The sequence below is a fragment of the Podarcis filfolensis genome (assembly GCF_964270895.1).
Source record: "Podarcis filfolensis genome assembly, chromosome: 3".
Taxonomy (NCBI): Eukaryota; Metazoa; Chordata; class Lepidosauria; order Squamata; family Lacertidae; genus Podarcis; species Podarcis filfolensis.
In genome coordinates, this window is record NC_139606.1 from 82,959,691 (window position 1) to 82,980,755 (window position 21,065).

At 41.5% G+C, this 21,065-nt stretch overlaps 1 protein-coding gene across 12 annotated transcripts in view; it reads left to right on the forward strand.

Annotated features, from left to right (window-relative positions):
• The window catches only part of LTBP1 (latent transforming growth factor beta binding protein 1), a 177,022-nt gene that overhangs the window by 5,816 nt on the left and 150,141 nt on the right, over positions 1 to 21,065 (forward strand). For all 12 annotated transcript variants that reach the window (XM_083604175.1, XM_083604180.1, XM_083604181.1 and 9 more), the window contains exon 3: positions 12,063 to 12,348. In XM_083604175.1, coding sequence (XP_083460301.1) covers positions 12,063 to 12,348 — 286 coding nt within the window. The remainder of the gene's footprint in view (positions 1 to 12,062; positions 12,349 to 21,065) is intronic.

The following is a 21,065-nucleotide window of genomic DNA, read 5'->3' on the forward strand; positions in this document are numbered from 1 at the left end:
CTGACCTGAAGATGGGCACTCCTCAGTTCCATAGCCTGGGGCACTTCCTGCTAGACTGGTGAGGTATTGTGGGAAGTATTGGGTCCTTGGACTCAGGAAAAGATGCTTGTGAGGGTCTTGGCTCTGGCCATATTTGCCCTTGTGGTATGGGAGTATCTTCTGTTTGCTCCTGTCTGACAGGCTCAGGCAGAATGCCCAGCAGCTGGCTCAGATCCTGGAACTTTGCCTGGCTTCTTAATCAGGAGACCACAGCCTCTGATTCTGAGTCTTGATTACTGCTGGTCGCAGAAGCATGGGTTGCTGTATCCCTTTGCCACCAGCCTGGTGTGTTTCGGTGCTAGATGTACAGGAAGGAAGTTCACCTCCAGTGCTTCCAGTGCAGAAACAGGGAGATACCTGCCTGCTTGGTTTCTATGCTGGAAGTGAAGGCTGGGGCTTCACCCCCTGAGCCCCAAGTATGGGCTGCCGGAGAAGGGATGATGTGCTCTTTGCCTTCACTGGCAGCCAGTCTGGAGGAAAGGTCTTCCTATGCCCAGCATAGAAATACAGTGAGCTGCTAGAGGAAGGACTGAGTGTTGACAACCCACTTGGCTTCTAAGCTGAACTGGAAGGAGGCAAAGCAGTCACCTTGCCTCTTGGGAGTGCAGTGGGCTGCCGAAAGAGAAGGGCTCAAGATACCTTTTCTTTTCAAGATAGGCTTAGATTCATAGGGTAATTCTACACCCATACTGAATTCGGTATTTGTGGAGAGTTTTCGTGGAATTGTAGAGCACATAAAGCCCGATCCAAGGGAAAATATGTGGCAGGTAGGCAAGAGCTGGTTGGCTGTATCCCACTTGGCTGGTGCAGGGTGTAGTTTTAGTCTGTGCCTGTGCAGCTAAAGCAGCCATTGTGGGTCTGGTCTCCAGATGTCCCACACAGACCTTCATTTTGCATAGACTGAAATAAATGCTTCTGTTTGTTTCGACATTTACATATGGAAACAAATGCAATAAATTCTGGATAGAATGTCTGACTCCTGGTATGCATATGGAAGTAGAAATAGTTTTATTGAGGACAACTGTCATGTAGTGCATTCCGTTTTGTCCCAGACAACAAATAATCCATCTTTAATGTGTAACAAACAATGATTTTATTAGTCTGAGCATCTGCTACTGATGCCTGTGTTATTACAGCAGTACATTTGCATTTTGATGTACATTCTTGTAAGATCTAAGCTAACATTCAGGTTGAATGTTTCACCGGTTGGGAGGAGCTAGTGGTTCACGGTTTCCAGCCCTTCTTAAGGAATCTGTTTATTGGGCCTTACTTAGGAGTATCCCTTTCTTTTCCACAGCTGCAAAATCTTGAAAATGCATTGCATTGGTTTCTCCAAACACAATAATACCATTTTTCATTGTTCATGATTAGAAATTTTCTAGTGGAGCCCTGGATTAGGGGGCTTGGTGTGTGTGACCATTACTACTGAATGAAAAAAGGAGTATAAAATTTGCCATTTCCTACAAAGTTGGTTTCTCCCCACACATTGGGAAAACTAGGAAGGCAGATGGAAACTGCTGGAAGGTGAGGAGATAGATTCTGACCTTCAAGGCCAAAGATCATCTAGACAATTTAACCTTTCATTCATTGAATCTATAGGAGATAGTGGGTCTGAATCAGCAGCCTCCACTCCTGAAGCATAATGGGGCAGGTACCAGTACGTGGAGAGGAGAGTTGAGAGTGTCTGCTGGTTCAGCCTCTTGATGTCCATGTATTCAACAGATTATATGTAGAGGGGAGCTTATGCATATGTACCTGTGTGGGGGGTGGTTCCACTTTACTGAAGTTCCATGGAGTGCATGGGTGTCAGGGCTGGGGGGCTGGGACATGTGATGCTGGAGCTGTCAGGCGTAGCCCCATTCTCCTTCCCACACATTGAGTCTACATGTAAATAGCAAAGTATGAACGAGGCTTCTGTAGAACAGATTCTGCCATCATTTTTTACATCGCAACACCACCAAGAGATAACATTTTCTCACACTTTTCAAGCTGCGAGCATTTTCCTTTAATATTCACCATACAGTGGAGGCTCACTGGAAAGTTTAGCTTCTGCAGAATGTAATAAATACCTTGTGGCTGTAAATTCTGAAGGAACGTTCACCACAGGAAAATAATGATGACATTCAAAAATTAATGTGTAGAATTAGGCCTTGGGCAGAGAGAGCTGATGAGGAAAAGGAAGTGTGTGTGTGTGTGTGTGTGTGTTGTCATGGGTCAGCTGAGAAGCCTGTCTATGTGTTATCTTTATAGTGCAGAAGCTGTTAGAAATATCCTGTATATGGTATATTCTCTATGCAGTTGTCATAACATGCAGCTGTTTATAATGTGGGGTTTTTTCCCCAACCAGCACAAAGATTTCCACACCAGCAGTCTCTGTTTCTTGTGCTGGAATGGAAACTCCCCAGTACAATTTTTAAGATTAATGAGATGCCTGCCTCGACACATTATGGCATTGGCATGGAGAAGGCACCGTGCCAAAGTTGCTTCAAGTGGTTACCACATGAAAAAGATAAAACAGGCCTGCTCTGAGTTTGTCATACTGTCATCTTCTGTTGAAGCTGCAGACTGAATAGGGGATTTGAACCTATGTGTAGTGAGTATAAGACAAGGTGTTAGTGCATTGCTTACTTTTTTGAAATATAGCCTGATCAAACCAGGTTGACATAGGAGCCACAGCAAAGAGGGAGGAGAGTTTGTGTTGGATTCATTGCCTTTTATTTACGGATTGACATTAGTGCAGGCCCTTTCAGCTTGTGGCCCATTCAGCAATGTCAAGCCCACCAATTATATATAGTGGTGACCCATATATTGCAAAAGCAGGGGGCGTGCTGTTAAGCACTTGCAACGTATGGTTTGTTGGGTCACAAGTCATGCAAGCTTTATTTTTATTTATTTATTAAATTTATATACTGCCCTTCATCCCAGGATGGTTTACAATACAAAAACACATAACATAGTAACAAACGAAAATACCACCCCCCACCGCACTATAAAAATCCATAGATTGTTTAATTAGCCAAAGACTTGCCTTTGTGTAACACACTGCAAAGTACTATGTGTGTATGCAGAGATTGGAGAACAATTGCATCAGGATAATGAAATAATTTTTAGGATCCAGTATAGCAATTCTGGTGTTTCTAGGCACCTGAAATGTTACAGTAGCAGTTTGGATATGATTTGTGCACTTTGCCATTTTTATTTATAACTTCAGAGAGCCGAAGATTCATATTGTGCTGTGTTGTTCAAATCCGAAAACTTTCTGTTATGTTAGGGCACAAGATTAAGTATGGCAAGGACAATGTCTGTATAGAAGATCAAGATAGCTGCAATATTAAAGCCTCTGATAATGCAAGAATTGTAAAAGAGCTTTCCCCCCTCCAAAGTAAAGTGTTGAAATAAAGGATATGGTATTAGTCCACCGGTGAGATAGTACCCCAAAACTGTAAGAATTCCATTTTTAATTCGTGCAGAATGCATTCATTTATCTTTATGCAGTGGGAAATTATGGAGTGGTATTGACCAAAGAGGGAAGCTAAAAACTGTAAAGCTGAGCTGGAAGACTGAGAGTTACAGTAACTGAGGAGAGTGAGACACAGAGGAGGTATCTATAATAGTGATGGGTGGAGGACAAGAGTGAACAAAAACAGTTAGTAAAGGCCAAGATAAAAGAGGGGACGGCAGATTGTCTAGCATTTGAGGTAAGAATTGCTGTGTGCTGTTGGAGTAGACAGGTAGCTTTGGCAGGAGGGCTGCCAAGATCCAGGGAGATAAAGGATGTGACTGGCAGGTAGAGGATGAGTTCACATTAATTTGAATTTATCAGGCAAATAAATTTATTGTGGTTCTCTTTCTTTTCTTTGTTTCAGTAGTGAGATTTCAGAACTGCAGAAATCATTTGTCCCTGACTTACACTGCTGTACTAACAATAACTGAGAAAGAGATTGATCCGGTGATTGCACAGGGGGCTAGGTTATTCAAATAAACTTAACACAAGAACTTGAAGTTAAGGATTAATTGCACATGGTGGAATTATTTCATATCCTTGCAGCCGGTATATGCAGGGATATAGTCTCAAAATAAATTTGGCTATTTTATTGCATTCCACACAGAAGGAATTTTTATCCACAGAGGTAAAAGGAATTATCACTGCAGCTTGAACAATTATGCATTGCAAGCTACACATTATAGTCTGACCCAAACATAATGCCAAACTATGATATGACCTTATGTGAACGAACCTGGCCAAACCATTGTTCTCATGCATTTCCAACTATTCCTTCCAATCTTGCACTGTGATTCCCTTCTTGGTTTGATGAAAGCTGTGGTTTGCTCTTTTATCCAAACTGGCAAGCTATGGTTTGTGCTTGCCTGCAGACCAGTCCTGGTTTCTAGTCCTGGTTTGCAAAGTATGGTTTGCATCAAACCTGCGAGGGACATGCCTGCTTTTTGCTTTGTGTCATGCTTGCTTTCCTGATTATTCCATGGACAGTAGGCCTGGGTGATGAACCACTCCTAGACAATATATTAAGGTCCAGAGCCTTATGGCGCCTTCACCCAGTGGTATATTGTGGGTGAGACTTGCCTGCGCCTTACCTTCTTTCTTCGGTGATTTCACCCTGGTGCCTCACAGGGCTGGGGTGTTGCTTGTTGTTCCTCCCATTGGCGGTAGAAGGAGCTGTTTTATCCCAGCACCTCTTGGGGCCGGGGTGATACTCTTTCCTTTTCAACATTGCTATGTATCACTATATTTTGGACAGTTCAAGAAAATGAATGCTAAGGCTATCAGTGGTTGCTACCTGGATAGATACGTTCTTTGTCCACTGTTGAAGGCCATGTGCTTCTGAATATCTGCTGCTGGAAACTGCAGTAGTGGAAGACTGCTGTTGCAGTCACATCCTGCTTGTAGACTTTCCATTGTGAACAGGATGCAGGACTAGATGGGCCACTGGCCTGATCCAGCAGGGCTCTGTTTTTACATTCTTAAAATGAGGTTTTATTGCCATTTTGTATAAGCAATAGCAACTCGGACATTTCAAAGTAAATACGCTAAATTTTATGTGCCCCTGCACCAGTTATTCCTATTTATTAGCATTCTGATAGCTCTAATTCTCCTTTTGCCCCTTTAAAAAACAATGCTAGCTTTATTTGGCCTGTGGGATGGAATACATGATTAGACTCTGTGGTGTAAATTCTGTGCTATATCTTCCTGTATGTCTCTTCAAATGAATGGATTCGTATTTCATGCTGTGACTTAGAAGCCTGCTGCTTATTTTGTAACTGAGAACCATGACCTCTGAGTGGTATCAGAGTTCATCTGATATAGATGCTTACGTTAACCATCTAGTAATGTATGTAGCAGGGCAGGTTCATTGAGGGTTTTAAGCTTTAAGTCACCCTTATACCATCCAGGTTGCAGCACACGCAATTTCAGGGGTAACTGAGAGCAGCAGCTGCAGTTTACAAGTCTTCAGGCAGCCGTTTACAACCCACTCCATGACCCATAATGGCTTTCATCTTTGGGAACATGTTGCACAGTTTCTAGGCAACCACAAAGTGCTTCGTTCCTAGAAGTAGTAAGAACTAGCGGGCCACGTAAAGTAAAGGGGAGCGTGGGAGAAGAGGCATACACTAATTCACTTCACAAGTTCCCTAGAGGTGAGATAGGTCCCTTCTGCTGCCCATTTTGCTTCCTCTCCCTCTTGTGATGGTGCCTAGATCCTATTATGGTGCCTAGATATTATTATGATGGTACAAGCAGGATTAAGTCCTGTTGATTTCATTGAGGCTTACTTCCTTGTAAGTGAGTATAGGATCCTATTCTCACTTACAAGGAAGTAAGCCTCAGTGAAATCCCAAGCAAGTGCTCAAACGAAACAACACTGAGGAAAATAAGGAGCATCAATTGTACTTGTTTCTGTGCTTCGCTTGTGTGGGAGGCACTGCTGCCTGCTTTGGGGATGGAAGAAGATTAGTGCAATACAGTTCAGAGAAGGCACAGTAGTAATATATAGCCAGGGGGACGGAGTGGAGACACCTGAGACAGTTGCAGCATTATTTATTATGGTTTGTATCCTCATGCTCTTTTCCTAACTCTGTTGGGCAGGCCCATGCAAAAGGGGTTGGGTAGCTGGGTACACTTGTCCTGGGCCTCAGAAGGCTAAGCTGGTCAACGACTTATTGCCAGGGACTAGCTGATTTTTCAGTTGAGTTTATAGAAGGGTAAAAGGACCCCTGACCAGTCGGTCCAGTTGCGACCGACTCTGGGGTTGTGGTGCTCATCTCGCTTTATTGGCTGAGGGAGCCGGTGTACAGCTTCCAGGTCATGTGGCCAGCATGACTAAGCCACTTCTGGCGAACCAGAGCAGCACACGAAAACACCGTTTACCTTCCCACCGGAGCGGTACCTATTTATCTACTTGCACTTTGACGTGCTTTCGAACTGCTAGGTTGGCAGGAGCAGGGACCGAGCAACGGGAGCTCACCCCGTCATGGGGATTCGAACCGCTGACCTTCTGATCAGCAAGTCCTAGGCTCTGTGGTTTAACCCTAAGCGCCACCCGCGTTGAGTTTATAACTTTATTCTAATAAGATTCCTGCCCTGCGCCTCAGACAAACTCTGTATAGGCCTGCTGTTGAGTGTTAGCTCCTGAGATCCCCAGATACAGTATTTAAGAGGAATTTGCTGATGAGATCTTCATCCTTACTTCTTAGAGAAGATGCATTGAATTGGGCTGTTAATAAGGTACAACCTTAATATAACAGCACTTTGTAACTTTATTTCTTCTTTGGTGATCACTCGTAGCCGAGTAAGATTGTCTTCTATAAACACGGTTTTAACAATGAGTCCGTAAGTGACTGTGGAGGCCAATTCTGGATCCACACATCCTTCCACAGTGGGGACATTGGTTTCCAGGCGGGAGTTGATCACGGTGTGGATTTGCCAAGTGTTCCTTTCTCTTGGCACGCTTCTCCCTTGTGTCCTGAGTTCAAGTGTCTTCAAAGCCCATGACACCTTTGGTAAAGGCTGTTCTCCAACTGGAGCGCTCGCAGGCCAGTGTTTCCCAGTTGTCAGTGTTTATAGTACATTTTTTTAGATTTGATCCTCAAACACTCTGCACTTCAATTGGGAGAAAGCCGCACTCGCAGAGCTCAGGCGATGCTGGATTTCAGCATCATTGTTGGCCCTTGTGGAAAGATAATGGCCTAGATAGGAGAAGCGATCGACATTTTCCAATGTTACACCATTGAGTTGGTTTTGTGGCGCTGCAGAGGGGTTATTTTGTACTTGTTGGTTCAGCACTTTGGTTTTTTGGATGTTGAGTGATAGGTCAAGCTTTTCGTAAGCTTCTGCAATGATATTTAGGATGGTTTGGAGGTCATCCTCTGAGCGTGCACACACTACGTTGTCATCCGCATACTGAAGCTCTATGATGGAAGTTACGGTAACCTTACTCTTTGCTTTCTGTAACTTGCCTTACTGGATGGTGTGTGTGTGTGTGTGGATATATATAGTGTTTTTTATAGGCACAAGGGGTAAAATCCTTTTTATCCTGAGCTAAATCTAGAGCCTTGCGTTTTGTCATTGGTGATCTGATACTGTTTGCTATTATAACTTCAATGGAAGGGCAGCTGGAAATTGCCATGATGACACAATGCAACATTTTCTCACCTGCTGCCAGTGATTGCATAAAAAGCAATTTGACTCAAATTTATTCCCTTCACATGTGAATTGGACATCCTGCTGCTTGTTTGTGTGCTGAAGCCAGATGATAAAAGAGGAGAAAACTGTGTAGTGTTTTATAGTCATCATATGTAAAACTGGATGAACTTCATGGATTTAACCAAAGTATGATTCTGGCTGCGGGGTTAATAGCTAACATATAATTTATAATTAAATAAACATCTGCCTTTCAGGAAAGAGTTAGGCTTAATAATTTTTCTTAGTTATTTGGGGAAATATTGGAGAAAATCCATTAATGTTCATAAATCCCCTTTGTCATTATCATAAGTGAGGGAGGGTTTTTATTTGAATGCTCATTTTTTGACATTTAACATTTGGGAGGATCATGTAAATTACTTTTGCTCTTGGTAAAAAGGTTTCTGAACTGTAATATTGGATTCTGCAGTTGGCCTGGATGTATTTTTTCTATACAGTCCCAGTAAATGTATTTTGTTTGAGATTCAATAAGTACTAGGAACAAATAGGAACCATAATGCTGGTGTGTCTGGATCCTCAAGGCTGGACTTAGTGTGATGTTTGTACACTAATATCATAAAGCCACAAGATCATAAGCAAATGGAAACAGAAGTGTCTGACCTTTTCCCGTGTCTGAAAATTGTACAGATTTTATGAATCTCACAAAACATGTCTTCGGGATCTGTGCATCAACTTCCTTTGTAACTTTGGGAAATTACGGCAGCATTCCCTCACATTTCATCCTTTATTTGCACCTCCTAACCTGGATCTTAAATTATCTGTCTTCACTATAATAAAAATAAACTCTTCCTTTTTTTGTTACATATATGCGTTTGTCTGTATATGAATATATAGTGCTGCAGTAACCTAACCTGAGTTCTAGTCTTTATTTTTAATTCTTTTGCCAACTTCCCAGCAACATGTATTTAGGTTTTCTCCACCCAGTTGCGAATGTCAAGTATAATTATTTTCAGATATGCTGGGAATGATGGGTAACCCAGTTGAGAATATTTATACTAACTTGGGTAAATGAAAGATGGATTAAAATGTTGCCAAGACCTTATCAGATTTGGGCTGGAGTGAAGCTGATCTCTTAAACCAAAACACAAAGCCAGAGTTATTGTTTGCAGAGGCAGCCAAGGGAGGCTGGAGTTGGTACAGTCTGAGACCAACAGGGAGGTACTAGGGGAGCATGTTGGAGCAGAAAAGTGCCAATAGAGGGAAGATTTCAGCTCATGCTTCTCCAGAAGAGAGAAGAACCCACAGGCTGAGATAGATAAATTGAGGCAAGGCTCTGAGACCCAATTGCACTTTGGAATCCTCAGTGCAGCTTGCAATACCTTAACTCAAATTAATTACCGTAATTAACTGAAGGATTTACACTCACCTACTAACTGAAGGTCTCGAGGTGGCTTACACTATGTTGAAAATTTAATAAATTAGATAATTGCATAATAGTTACTGGGCATGGGAAAGGTGTGCATACGTTTCTCCCTAGGTCTCTGGTGTTCCAAATTTTCACTCTGCACTTGAATTTTCTGGCCTGGAACTGCTTGTTGAAAGAGCCAGAAGAAGATAGTGCCTCACAGGCTGAAGCTTGCCCACTGGGCTTCTTCTGTCTCACGTATCCTCTGGCTCTGGCAGCAGATGCAAGAGAAACTGAGGGTGGGGGGTCGGGGGAGGAAATAAGTCGCATGCCTCCCCACAGTCCCCGGATGTTCCAACTCTACATTATTGAGCAATCTTCTGGGTGAAGTGACAGTTGAGGGCACCAGTTGGAACTGGTCATGAGTTTTGGCAGGCATGAAGTGGGAGGGCAGCACATTGAATTTGAATGGCGGCAGAGGGAATCATTACTATTGTTATTATCACTTTTTTGCACTCTGCCTCAAAATGACTTGCATAGTAAAATAAAACAACAGATATTAAAATAAGATAAAATCAGCAATACCCCAAAATTAAAATGCTTACATGACAATATATTTAAAAGGAACTAGTCTTCCACAACATGCTTAAAAGATGAGAGTGAGACAAAAAAAAAAAATGAGTTTATATTTGAACAGCCAGGAAATATGACTACACATGGGTGCAGAACCCCCTAAGGCATTGAATGTGATTATTTTACTTTATTTATTTTATTCATTAAATTTGTATACTGCCCTTCACCAATAGATCTCAGGGCGGTTCATGACATAAAATCAATAGTTGATTTTTCAGTGAGCATATAAAATCACCCACACTGGTGAAATACAAATATATATTCCTATTATTTGTAGATGGAATGGTATGGAAATGTTCTGGGGTAAGCGATCCAGTGGCAGATTGAAACATAAGTGCTTGCCAAAGCCCTGTCTGCCTTAGCTAGAGGGGATTCAGAAGAACTTTGAATGGAACTTGTGTCCAAAACAACTACATGCTAATGCACTAATCCCCTCTTATTCTCACTCGAATTAATTGTTATGGTTTAGCAGGTGTTAGGCTGCTCTTAGAGAGCTTGTCTGACATAGACAGTTCTCCACAGTATGTTATATACTATGAAAGGCCCCTTGAGTCAGGGAGGACAAAAGAACACTGAGGTTATGTTTTATATATGTTTGTGATCTGAAAGCAATCTGAGTTTTGGAAATAACAATTGGTTCTCAGTCCAGATGGAAGGCAGCTCACAAACTTAACTGACTGTATGGAACTGATTTCAAAGAGGGAAATTCACTTGATGTGTATTGGAGTGTGTACTTTTTTTGTTTCAGAGTGAAAACAAACAAAAATGTGGGAAAGATTTGTATAGCTTTGTCTTCAGCTCTCTCCCTCCCACACCCTCACCCCCATGCCTTTTCACAGGACGACATCTATTTACTGAATGGTTACTGTCAATAAATTGTGTGTAGGAGAAAAAATTGTTAAACACAGTTCTCATTTGCCTTTCCCAGATGCATCCTAAGCCACTTTCATAGTGACTCAATGTCCATGTTGATATTTATTATACCCTTGCGCAAAAGTCTGCAACAGTTACTAGTCCTCAACACTGTTTTACTGAGTGGCTCACCTATCCACATATACTGTACTTCAGATGTAGGAGTGGGGGTTGCTGTGCATAAATGGCTGGTGAGCTGCTTTGGATTTGTGGGCAACAACTTTTGTGGGCCTTGCACTGCATATACAAGGGCAGCAAAATAGAATTTCCTAGGGCTTACCAAGCGAAACCATTCCCCACCGCTATCAATGGCAAACATGCAAATTTAGTTACGTTTGAAACAGCCCTAGGCATCTCTAAGCAATGTCAGAAAGATTTTTAGCCTCCTAAGGATTTACAGAGCTTTTTGTGTCCCAGCTATCAACAACACCAAATTTACTGGGAACAGGAGACTGAGCTTTTAAAACCTCTCTTTCTTAAATGATATACTTTCCTCCTTAAATGAGATAGTGACCTTGTGGGAATATGCACTAATGTGTGAAGATAACATGAGCCTTTTTATGTTGAGAAGTATTTGTTTGCAGAAAATAATCTGTATGAAGATTTTGTCTGTAGTTTGGTGAAAAGGGGATCGTCTCCCTGTAGACGTTCTTAGTTTACTGCCAGATATCAAATTGGTTTAGGGCCAAGCATGAGGTGAGGGCCAAGCACAAATAAACTGTGCGTATTATGTGTAGCAGTAAATACCTACATCAGTAACTGCTCCATAGTCAAAGCAACAAAAAACCCAAAACCCTATTCATATTCTGCCAGTTTGCACCATTTACCTCAGGGGTAGGGGAGTGGATCTGGCTGGCAGGCTGGGTCTTAACCTCTCCCAAGCCCTACAGGTTACTTTGACAGGTGAGTGCGGCTGCCCACTTGTGAGCTACTTGATGTCACCATGACATCAGGTGAGGTGCTTTCTTTCCCCAGTTTGATTTCAGACCGCATGGTCAAGGGAAACATTTCCCTCTGGGGTTTGCTGTAAGTGCCAATCAGTTGACCAGTACTTATAGCATGGGCAGGGACTGACTGTAATACAGAGTCCCCAATACCAAACTCTGCAGTGCAGCCAATCCACGTGATGCTTGCGCTCCAAATGTTCATCACCCAATTGGTGCACACAGCAAACCTTTCTTGCCAAGGAGCAATTGGGAGCGTACTTTAGGTGTGGGACAGGTGGGCATTTTTATTGGGGGGGAGAACAGCCTCATGGGCCAAATTGGACCCCTAATTTGGCCTGCAGGCATTCTACCACTGATAAGCCTCTTGGTTAATCAAGGGATAAGAGTTTTGCCTCAAAATCCTATAATGTTCACATTGTATTGTGAAGAGATTTTAATTGTTCCATTTGTTTCTCTCTTCTTTGTTTAGCTAACTGCTCACCACCATGCCAAAATGGAGGGATGTGTCTGCGACCACAGCTTTGTGTGTGTAAACCTGGGACAAAAGGCAGCACTTGTGAGGATGCTAGTAAGCAAGAAACTGCTTCTCCTGGAGGACCAGGCCCTGTGACTCCACCATGGCCTATTCCTCAGCGGTCTGTTCAGCAGACCTTTTCAAAGAAGGTTCAGGTCCAACAAAAGGTCAATCCCATGGCTCAGATGACTTTTACACTAAAGCAGAAACCCTCCGGATTACCACAGCAGATGCAATCACAGTAAGTCTTTTCCCTCGTTGTGTATTTAAAAAAAAGTTGGTTTTTCTTGTGCTTAGCATTACATGTGAACAAGGCCAGAAGGCCCTCTCCTGTAGAAAAAAAGATGCATTTCAGCAGTTGTACTGCTTTGTGTAGCAAAGGGGCAGATATGGGTTGGGATCGGGGAGCAGAAGGTTTTGTATGGTATTTATTTATGGTGTGCATCATACTCAGGAATTTTTTGGGAGCTAATTTGCAAGGCTGGGCTGGCAAATAAAATTGGTCCAAATTTTACCCTCTTTGCTCCTACAGAAGACTTGCCAGGATAATTTAATGTTTCACATTTGGTGTTCAGTTCTAGCAAAGATTCAGTGTTCTCCTCCTTTCTTTTGTGATCAGGAAACGTTTCTACAAATAGATGGTGATCATTAGCCTCTGCTAATGACAGTGAATCTGTTCATTAACTAGTGACATCCTTTTCCTCCCCCACATTCAAGTGACAGAAAGACCTATCAGCATCTTTGGCTGGCTGGCTAACTTGCCTCATGGGATGTACTGGATTACAATGGGGCATGGGGGAGAGAAAACTTGGATTTGAGGAAGTAACTGAGATCTGGCTGCCTTGGAAGATAAGCAGTGGCAATCTGGAAGCATGAACAAACTGCTGTTGTGATAACACTTAAATGGGATTCCCATAGGTTTGTTCCTTTCAGTGGGATAATACATTGTGTCTTCATTAGGTTTTTCCTTTTTGTATGCATTGTTTATTGTTTTGGAGGTATAGATTTATGTTTCATTTGCTCTCCCATGTTTATGTTGCTTTTGTGTGAGATCCACCCTGTCAGCATAATTCAGAAGAGTCCTCAGCATGGTTTACAGCATGTAAATACACACAAAAACTCTCTAGGTGATACAGTCATAACTCTTCTTGCGAACGCTTCATGTTGCGTTTTTTCGGGTTAAGAACGCAGCAAAACTGGAAGTGTTTACTTCCGGGTTTTGCCACATGCACAGAAGCATTCTGTGCCATTCATACATGCGCAGAAGCGTTCTGCGTGGTTCACACATGCGCAGAAGCGCCACTCTGGTTACAGACTTTTCGGGGTGCGAACAGCATCCCGGAACGGATCATTTCCGCAACCAGAGGTACCACTGTAACCTTAAAAGAAACAATAACTCATATAATAAGAAGTATTGCAGTAAAACACACACACACACACACACACACACACACACCTCACTGACAGACCAGTAGGCAGTAGTAAGATCAGTGACTGTCCTAGAAAAAAAGTAAGCGATGAAAGAGTTGCAATTCAGCCTGCATGGTTCAGGATCACAGGGTCAAATTTATACAGGAAAATAGGTAGAATAAGAATGAGAAAGTGCTGGATTGGAGGTTGTCATGTTGAGTAAGAGGACAGCAGAGGATTTGAAAAACACTGCAGCAATAAAAGACAAAAAGAGCAGTCTGGACATTGTCAAAAGCAATCTAATCAATTCTTAAATGACAGAATGAATGCTGTCTCTGAGGCTGTCAGCTAACCATTGTGCTTTTACAGTTTCGTTTTCCTATTTTAAAAAGTGTCTGCCTCATACGTTCTGTTATCAAAGAACAACACAATTAGGAGGAATTTTCTGCTTGGCAAAAAACAGTAAAAGTTAGTCCAAACTAAGTGATGCTTTATTCACAAACTGAACAATTGATGAATACTATATTTTTCATAGGCTTTTTTGTCACTGTTATCCAGAGTGTGGTGATATTTAGATGACGATAGCGTGCTTATATTTGTTTACATCTTCTCCAACAGTTCTGTTAGTCCTTTCAGCCAGTCCTTTACTATTTCCTCAAGACTTTCCCCAATGGCATCCTTTGTCTTGTAACATGGAGATTTTAACTTTGATGCAGAGCGGGTCTTTTATGAGCTGAGTGGTTCCTTCTGATGGCCGTCTAGCAGAGGTTGCTTCTTACAGAAGGCAGAAGAGGTTGATGTTTGATTTTCACTTTTTCCCTATAGCCTTCTCTGCCACCCCCCTCAAAGCAGATTTTCAGGAGACTGCTGGGGGAAGGGGAAATTGGCAAAAATAACTTTCCCTCTTTCTTGAATGCTTATGGAATCTCTATTTCTGCCCCCCCCTTAATTGGTGGGGTGGAGGGCATTGGTTTGAATAAGTTATGGAAACCTGATCAACATCCAATACAGCATTTCTTTGTGATTGAGTAAGGTGAACCTTATGTATTGGGACGTGGGCTGACTTGGTCCATGCTGTAGTTGAGTCTGCCATTGATTCGCTAGATGTGCCAAAATCACAAAATTTCCATCTGAGTATGTGGTAAAATTGCCCAACTGTCTTACCACTCCATGTCAGTATACATCTTGACAAGTGAGAAAGGTTGTATTAATCAGCCCTCAGTAAGTATATTTACATATATATGGACGGGACGATCCAAATACCCATTCATATACTATTCTGCAAATGTAGCTCTCCATATAAAGAAGCTTTCCATGTCGTATATGCCCCTACTCATAAAATGGACCAAGAAGGCCTCCGTGTGCTTAGAGCTCTGCATGTGCATGGGGGTTGTAGTTCTTGGAAGTAAATTCCATTGAACCAAACAGAACCTTAATACCCATGTTATGTATTTAAGATCCAGAGGCTGGTCTACCAAGATTTCCTTTCTAACTCTCATTTGCCAAATGTGTGATCAAAGGAGGAAATGAGGGAGAAATCTTCTTCCGATTTTGATATGTAGGAAAGTGTGCTTTCCCAAATGGGCCACTATGCTCCACTGATTTTTCTCTCAAATCAGAGATAATGAATATCTTAAAAGACTTTGTATTCATGGTTCATTCAGATAATGTCCCATGGCTTTCCATGGATCAGGAGTAGACTTAGTTGCTATATCTTAGTTGCCTTCTTCTTTGATACCTAATGTACAAAGTAACAATTGCTATGGGGAACTGCATACTCAAACCTCCACCAAAAATCCTAGTATAGATGTTAGCTTTGTGCACAATGGAACAGCAGGGCAAAGAGCGCTTGAACTCGAGGCCTGAACAACCCAGACAGGATCCAGTTAACTAGCTCAGTACTAAGGTATCTGGCTTGTGCTGACTTTCTATGATATGGAAGAATAAAAATATGGAACTATGGAAGAATAACTAACTATGGAAGAAAAACTATGGAAGAATAAAAATAATGCTACAGTTTAGCATATGCTTTAACAAAACTGCTATTGCACTTTCAATTAAACCTTGCCTACGAAAGCTTGTGCCATAATAAAAATAGTGCCTTTTGTAAACATCTAAAACCTACAGTGCAAAATTCAAAACTTGAGGGCTTAGAGCCTCTTCTAGCTATGCTGAATTCTGAACATTTGGAAAATACAATGGTACCTTGGGTTAAGTACTTAATTCGTTCCGGAGGTCCATTCTTAACCTGAAACTGTTCTTAACCTGAAGCGCCACTTTAGCTAATGGGGCCTCCTGCTGCTGCCGCCGCGCTGCTGGAGCACGATTTCTGTTCTCATCCTGAAGCAAAGTTCTTAAACCGAGGTAATATTTATGGGTTAGGGGAGTCTGTAACCTGAAGCGTATGTAACCTGAAGCGTATGTAACCCGAGGTACCACTGTAACTCATTTTACAAGAAGTATTTTCAAATCATTGCACATCACCAAAAACTAAAATAAAATAAATAGACCTGCAATTCAATTCCCATCTGCATATGCCCATATTCAAATGGTGTGAGCAGGCATTAAATACCTTATATGAATGCTAGTATCAACAGCTCCAGCTGTAGTTAACAGAGGATCCCCTACTGATCAAAACTGCATTCCCTGAGTTCACTAATTCACTTGAAATCTTTGTTATTCTCAGGGACAGAAGCGGGGGGGAGAGGGTGCAGGGCAGGACATGAAAGTGTATAACATTCTGTAAAAAGACTAATTGTAGACTTTCAGAAATGCAGAGCGAACTCTATGCGAGCGTTTACTATTATGCTGTTGGGCAGTAGGTGGCAAACTTCGCTTTTCTTTTTCCTTATATTTATTTTCATACCACAGATTGCCAGAATTTGAAGAGGCTGGTTTGAGTTCCCTGGAAGATGTCATTCCTTGGCAGCATAATTTCGAACCACCTATTTTTGCTCATTGTGTATATGCCTGATGTTGAACACTCAGCTGGGCCGCATTTTCCTCTGGGGTTACTTGGATATGAATAAATGCATAGATTGTTGTTCCTTTTCTTCTGTGGGTTTAAGCAACAGATTGCTAATATGGCCAATACATTACAAAAGAAGGAACATCTGCCAAGGACAACACTAGTTAATTCGTATCATGGGACCTTGTCATATATCTCTACCCTAGTTCTGGATAATCACCTCATGAAAGCTCAGTTGCCCCTTTCATCCCTCAAACGTTTGATTGAATAGAGTGAAAGGAAATGTTTGCTTGGGTTTCCTCTTAAAAGAGAATTACATGCAGGGGTGGTCTGACCCATTTCACCACCTGAGATGAAATGAGGATGTGCCAACCCCTGCGCCCCACCCGTTTTTTTGCACTGTGCCCCCGCCACCCCCACTTCTGATGCTAGCAGAATGCCCTCTTCCACTGAGGTGGGGTGGGGCATTCCGCAAGGCATTGTCACTCATTTTATTAGCCCCCGGGGCCGGAAAAACAAGCAGCAACACTGCACATACAAATGTGAAGGTCCAGGTTCTGTTTTGGGCAGGCAAAATAAGCATTTAAGTTCTGAGAAAACTGGCAGGCAGTTGCTTTTGGTCCAGCAAAGGTACTTTGTGCAAAAGACATGAAAAGGCAGCTTATACCATCAAGAGGCAGCAGTGTGGCATACAGTCTCTTGTATTTAAGCGATCTGGCTAGGCATGTGGTACTGGCCACAATCTAGAGGTTTACAAGCACAGGAGGAAGCTGCAACAAGTTCAGAAGATTGAACTCAGTTCATATATTCTCTTCCCTGCTAACCATTTGTCCAGTAGAAGGAAGAGTTTATGTGTTCTAAGCCACTTTTCTTATGGACCAATAGGTTGTTTCTCCTAGGCCCTTCAACATTTAAATAGCTTCCTAACAGGGAGTCCCTGTATTTTCATTGGTTTCCAGGCACAAAACAAGTTGCTGCTTTTGACCTGGAGATAGTCTGGCACTCAGTTATTTAAGGACTGCTTTCTGCTATGTGAACCTGCCATGCAACTGACATAATATTTACTGTAAATGTTTTTCTCCTTTATCTTCTTAGGTCAGGCAGATGGGTACCAGATATTTATTGTAGCCCCTCAAAACATGGGGGGCATTCCTCCCAAGCATTGTGAATCTGAGATTTTAGTATTTGAGCATCTAGATTCTTGTGGATTTTTTGTTTGTTGTTTTTGCTGTTTCTCTGTCTAGTATGGTTTGACTGGATTTAGCCTGTTTTTTTTCCCTTCTTCTTCTGGATAACTGATATATGTATAACTTTATTTAACTACTGCTTAATATTTTGTTTTTTATATGGCGGTTGTCTTCATGAATCATGTAAATTATCTTGAATTCCATATTTTTTACAGAAAACGGTGTATTACTTAAAAATAAATAAAATCCCCTTTAAAAATCCCCGTAAGGTTTTTGTTTTTTTAAAAAAATCATTTTCAGCTTGGCAAAATAGATTTGGGATGAAGGCTGCAAAGTGTACTTTTGTATTTGTAAGATTTCTTTAGCGTAAGATCCTAAGGCAGTTTAAGACAATAGAAGATACAGTTTTAAAAACAAATAGAGCCTTTGCAATTACAAAACAAATAAATTCAGCAGAAGAGGTAAGTCCCACAAAACAAAATGCCTTACCTGTCAAAGGGCATGGTAAAGAGGTGCATCTTCAGCATATGACGAAAACAGAAGATTCCAAGCGCATCTCTGTGGATGAGTCTTCCTTAATTTAGTGACTGCCACAGAAAAAGCACTCTCTTGGAGTGCCCTTCCCAACATCTCTGAGGATAGTAGAACCAACAACATCAACTGCTGCTGATCTTAAGATCCATAATCCTTTTGAGGACCACAAAGGCTGATAGACCAGACTGTAAGGTTGGCACATTTGAGTCACTTAACTCTTTAAAACAGTCACACTTACTTATCTTGAGAACAGTGAACCCGGCTATATGGGATAAATGCCTTTATAAATTTTTATTAAATGGGATTTAATTTAGGCCTGTAAGCTTTTATTGATAGATTAATCAGCTGAAGCTTTAGCTAATTAACTGGTGGAAACAAAATTTTGATTCGTCTTGTGCCAAGTTTGATGTCATACTAGTGCCAGGTGAAGACGCTTTTATTTGGCCACACATTCCAACACTTACTTTAACAATGGCTTTATTCTTTGCTGTTGGAATTTGTTTTGTATTTTCACCATGTTTTTATTTATCTATGGTCTTTTCATTCAGATTGTACAATGCCCTCATATGTGCTTTAGAAGGATGGCCTAGAGATCTTTAAAATAGCTAAATGGCAGACCTGCAAATTAGGGCACATTATGGCTAGTACATGTGAAAAGGGCTTAGGGGTCTTAGCAGACCACAAGTGTAGCACAAGTCAGCACTGTGATGTAGCAGTAAAAAAGAAGCTAATGGTATTCTAGGCTGCATCAACAGAAGTATAGTGCCCAGATAAAGGGAAGTAATAGTACTGCTTTATTTTGCCTTGATCACACTATACCTGGAATACCACATTTCAGGGGGTTGGACTAAATGACCCTCGGGACCCCTTCCAACTCTACAGTTCTGTGATTTTGTGATAAGTAATATGTAATATGCTTAGTAATATGTAAATATAATTATTAATATAACTTAACTGAAATTTAATATCATAGTTAATTAATAAATTGACATTTGCTGCAGTATGTTAATTCATACGCCAATAAATACTACTACTGTATACCATGTTATATCACTCAAAAAAGATATGCATTTAAACAGCATCTTGTACTTTCAGTTTCTACACACACATATAAAATACTCATAACAAAATAAGACATAATAATTATATCAGAACAGTTGCGCTTCTAGTGCAATCTTGTGCAGGCCCACTGGGAAATTCAATGAGACTCAACCCCAGTTAATTGTTTGTAGGGTTGTATCAACAACCTCAGATATGCAGATGACACAACCTTGATGGCAGAAAGTGAGGAGGAATCAAAGAACCTTTTAATGAGGGTGAAAGAGGAGAGCGCAAAATATAGTCTGAAGCTCAACATCAGAAAAACGAAGATCATGGCCACTGGGTCCATCACCTCCTGGCAAATAGAAGGGGAAGAAATGGAGGCAGTGAGAGATTTTACTTTCTTGGGCTCCATGATCACTGCAGATGGTGACAGCAGTCACGAAATTAAAAGACGCCTGCTTCTTTGGAGAAAAGCGATGACAAACCTAGACAGCATCCTAAAAAGCAGAGACATCACCTTGCCAACAAAGGTCCATATAGTTAAAGCTATGGTTTTCCTAGTAGTGATGTATGGAAGTGAGAGCTGGACCATAAAGAAGGCTGATCGCCGAAGAATTGATGCTTTTGAATTATGGTACTGAAGGAGACTCTTGAGAGTCCCATGGACTGCAAGAAGATCAAACGCATCCATTCTGAAGGAAATCAGCCCTGAGTGCTCACTAGAAGGACATATCGTGAAGCTGAGGCTCCAATACTTTGGCCACCTCATGAGAAGAGAAGACTCCCTGGAAAAGACTCTGATGTTGGGAAAGATGGAGGGCACAAGGAGAAGGGGATGACAGAGGACGAGATAGTTGGAGAGTGTTCTCGAAGCTATCAGCATGAGTTTGACCAAACTGCAGGAGGCAGTGGAAGACAGGAGTGCCTGGCGTGCTCTGGTCCATGGGCTCATGAAGAGTTGGACACAACTAAACGACTAAACAACAACAACAAGGGTTGTATCCTATAGCCTCCAAGTTTAAGTCCTAATACAATTATCATCTATTTACCGGCAAATAGATCATAATACCAATGATTTTTCAAAGTAAAGTGTTGGAAAGGCTTCTGCCAGCACAGAGGCAATGAAAGTGGACACTTCCCTTTTCTGTTTTAACCCCCGTGGCCTTGCTATAGTAGAAGCACTATGAGGGCATTGAACAATCTGAATGAAAAGACCGTAGAGATATAGATATATAAAAGCATGATGGAAATATAAAACACAGAAAACAAATTCCAACAGCAAAGAATAAAGCCATTGTTAAAGTAAGTGTTGGAATGTGTGGCTAAATAAAAGCATCTTCACCTGGCACTAGTATGACATGAAACTTGGCACAAGACAAATTAAAATTTTGTTTCCACCAGTTAACTAGCTGGAAACCTATGTCCCTACTGTGGAAGGATTGGCCTCTACAGTCACTTACGGACTCATTGTTAAAACCATGTTTATAGAAGGCAATGTTACTCTGCTACGAGTGATCACCGATGAAGAAGAAGAAACTGTGGTGGTCAATGCAGAATTCCTTGGGAATGTCTGTTAGATGTTTCTCACACTACAATGAAGTTCAAAGTCATTTTTTCCTTGCTGATGCTGAAAGGGGAAGATTGCCTGAAAATCACTATGCAATGTTTTCCAAATTGTTTGACATATTATGAATGTTGCTGTGGGTTTTTTCTCCCCCTTTTTGATGATATTCCCAATGTTCTAACTAATGGTGACTCATAAAGGATTTTATATCTGATGCAGCATCCTGAGTAATGTGCTGCGTAATGTGTTAA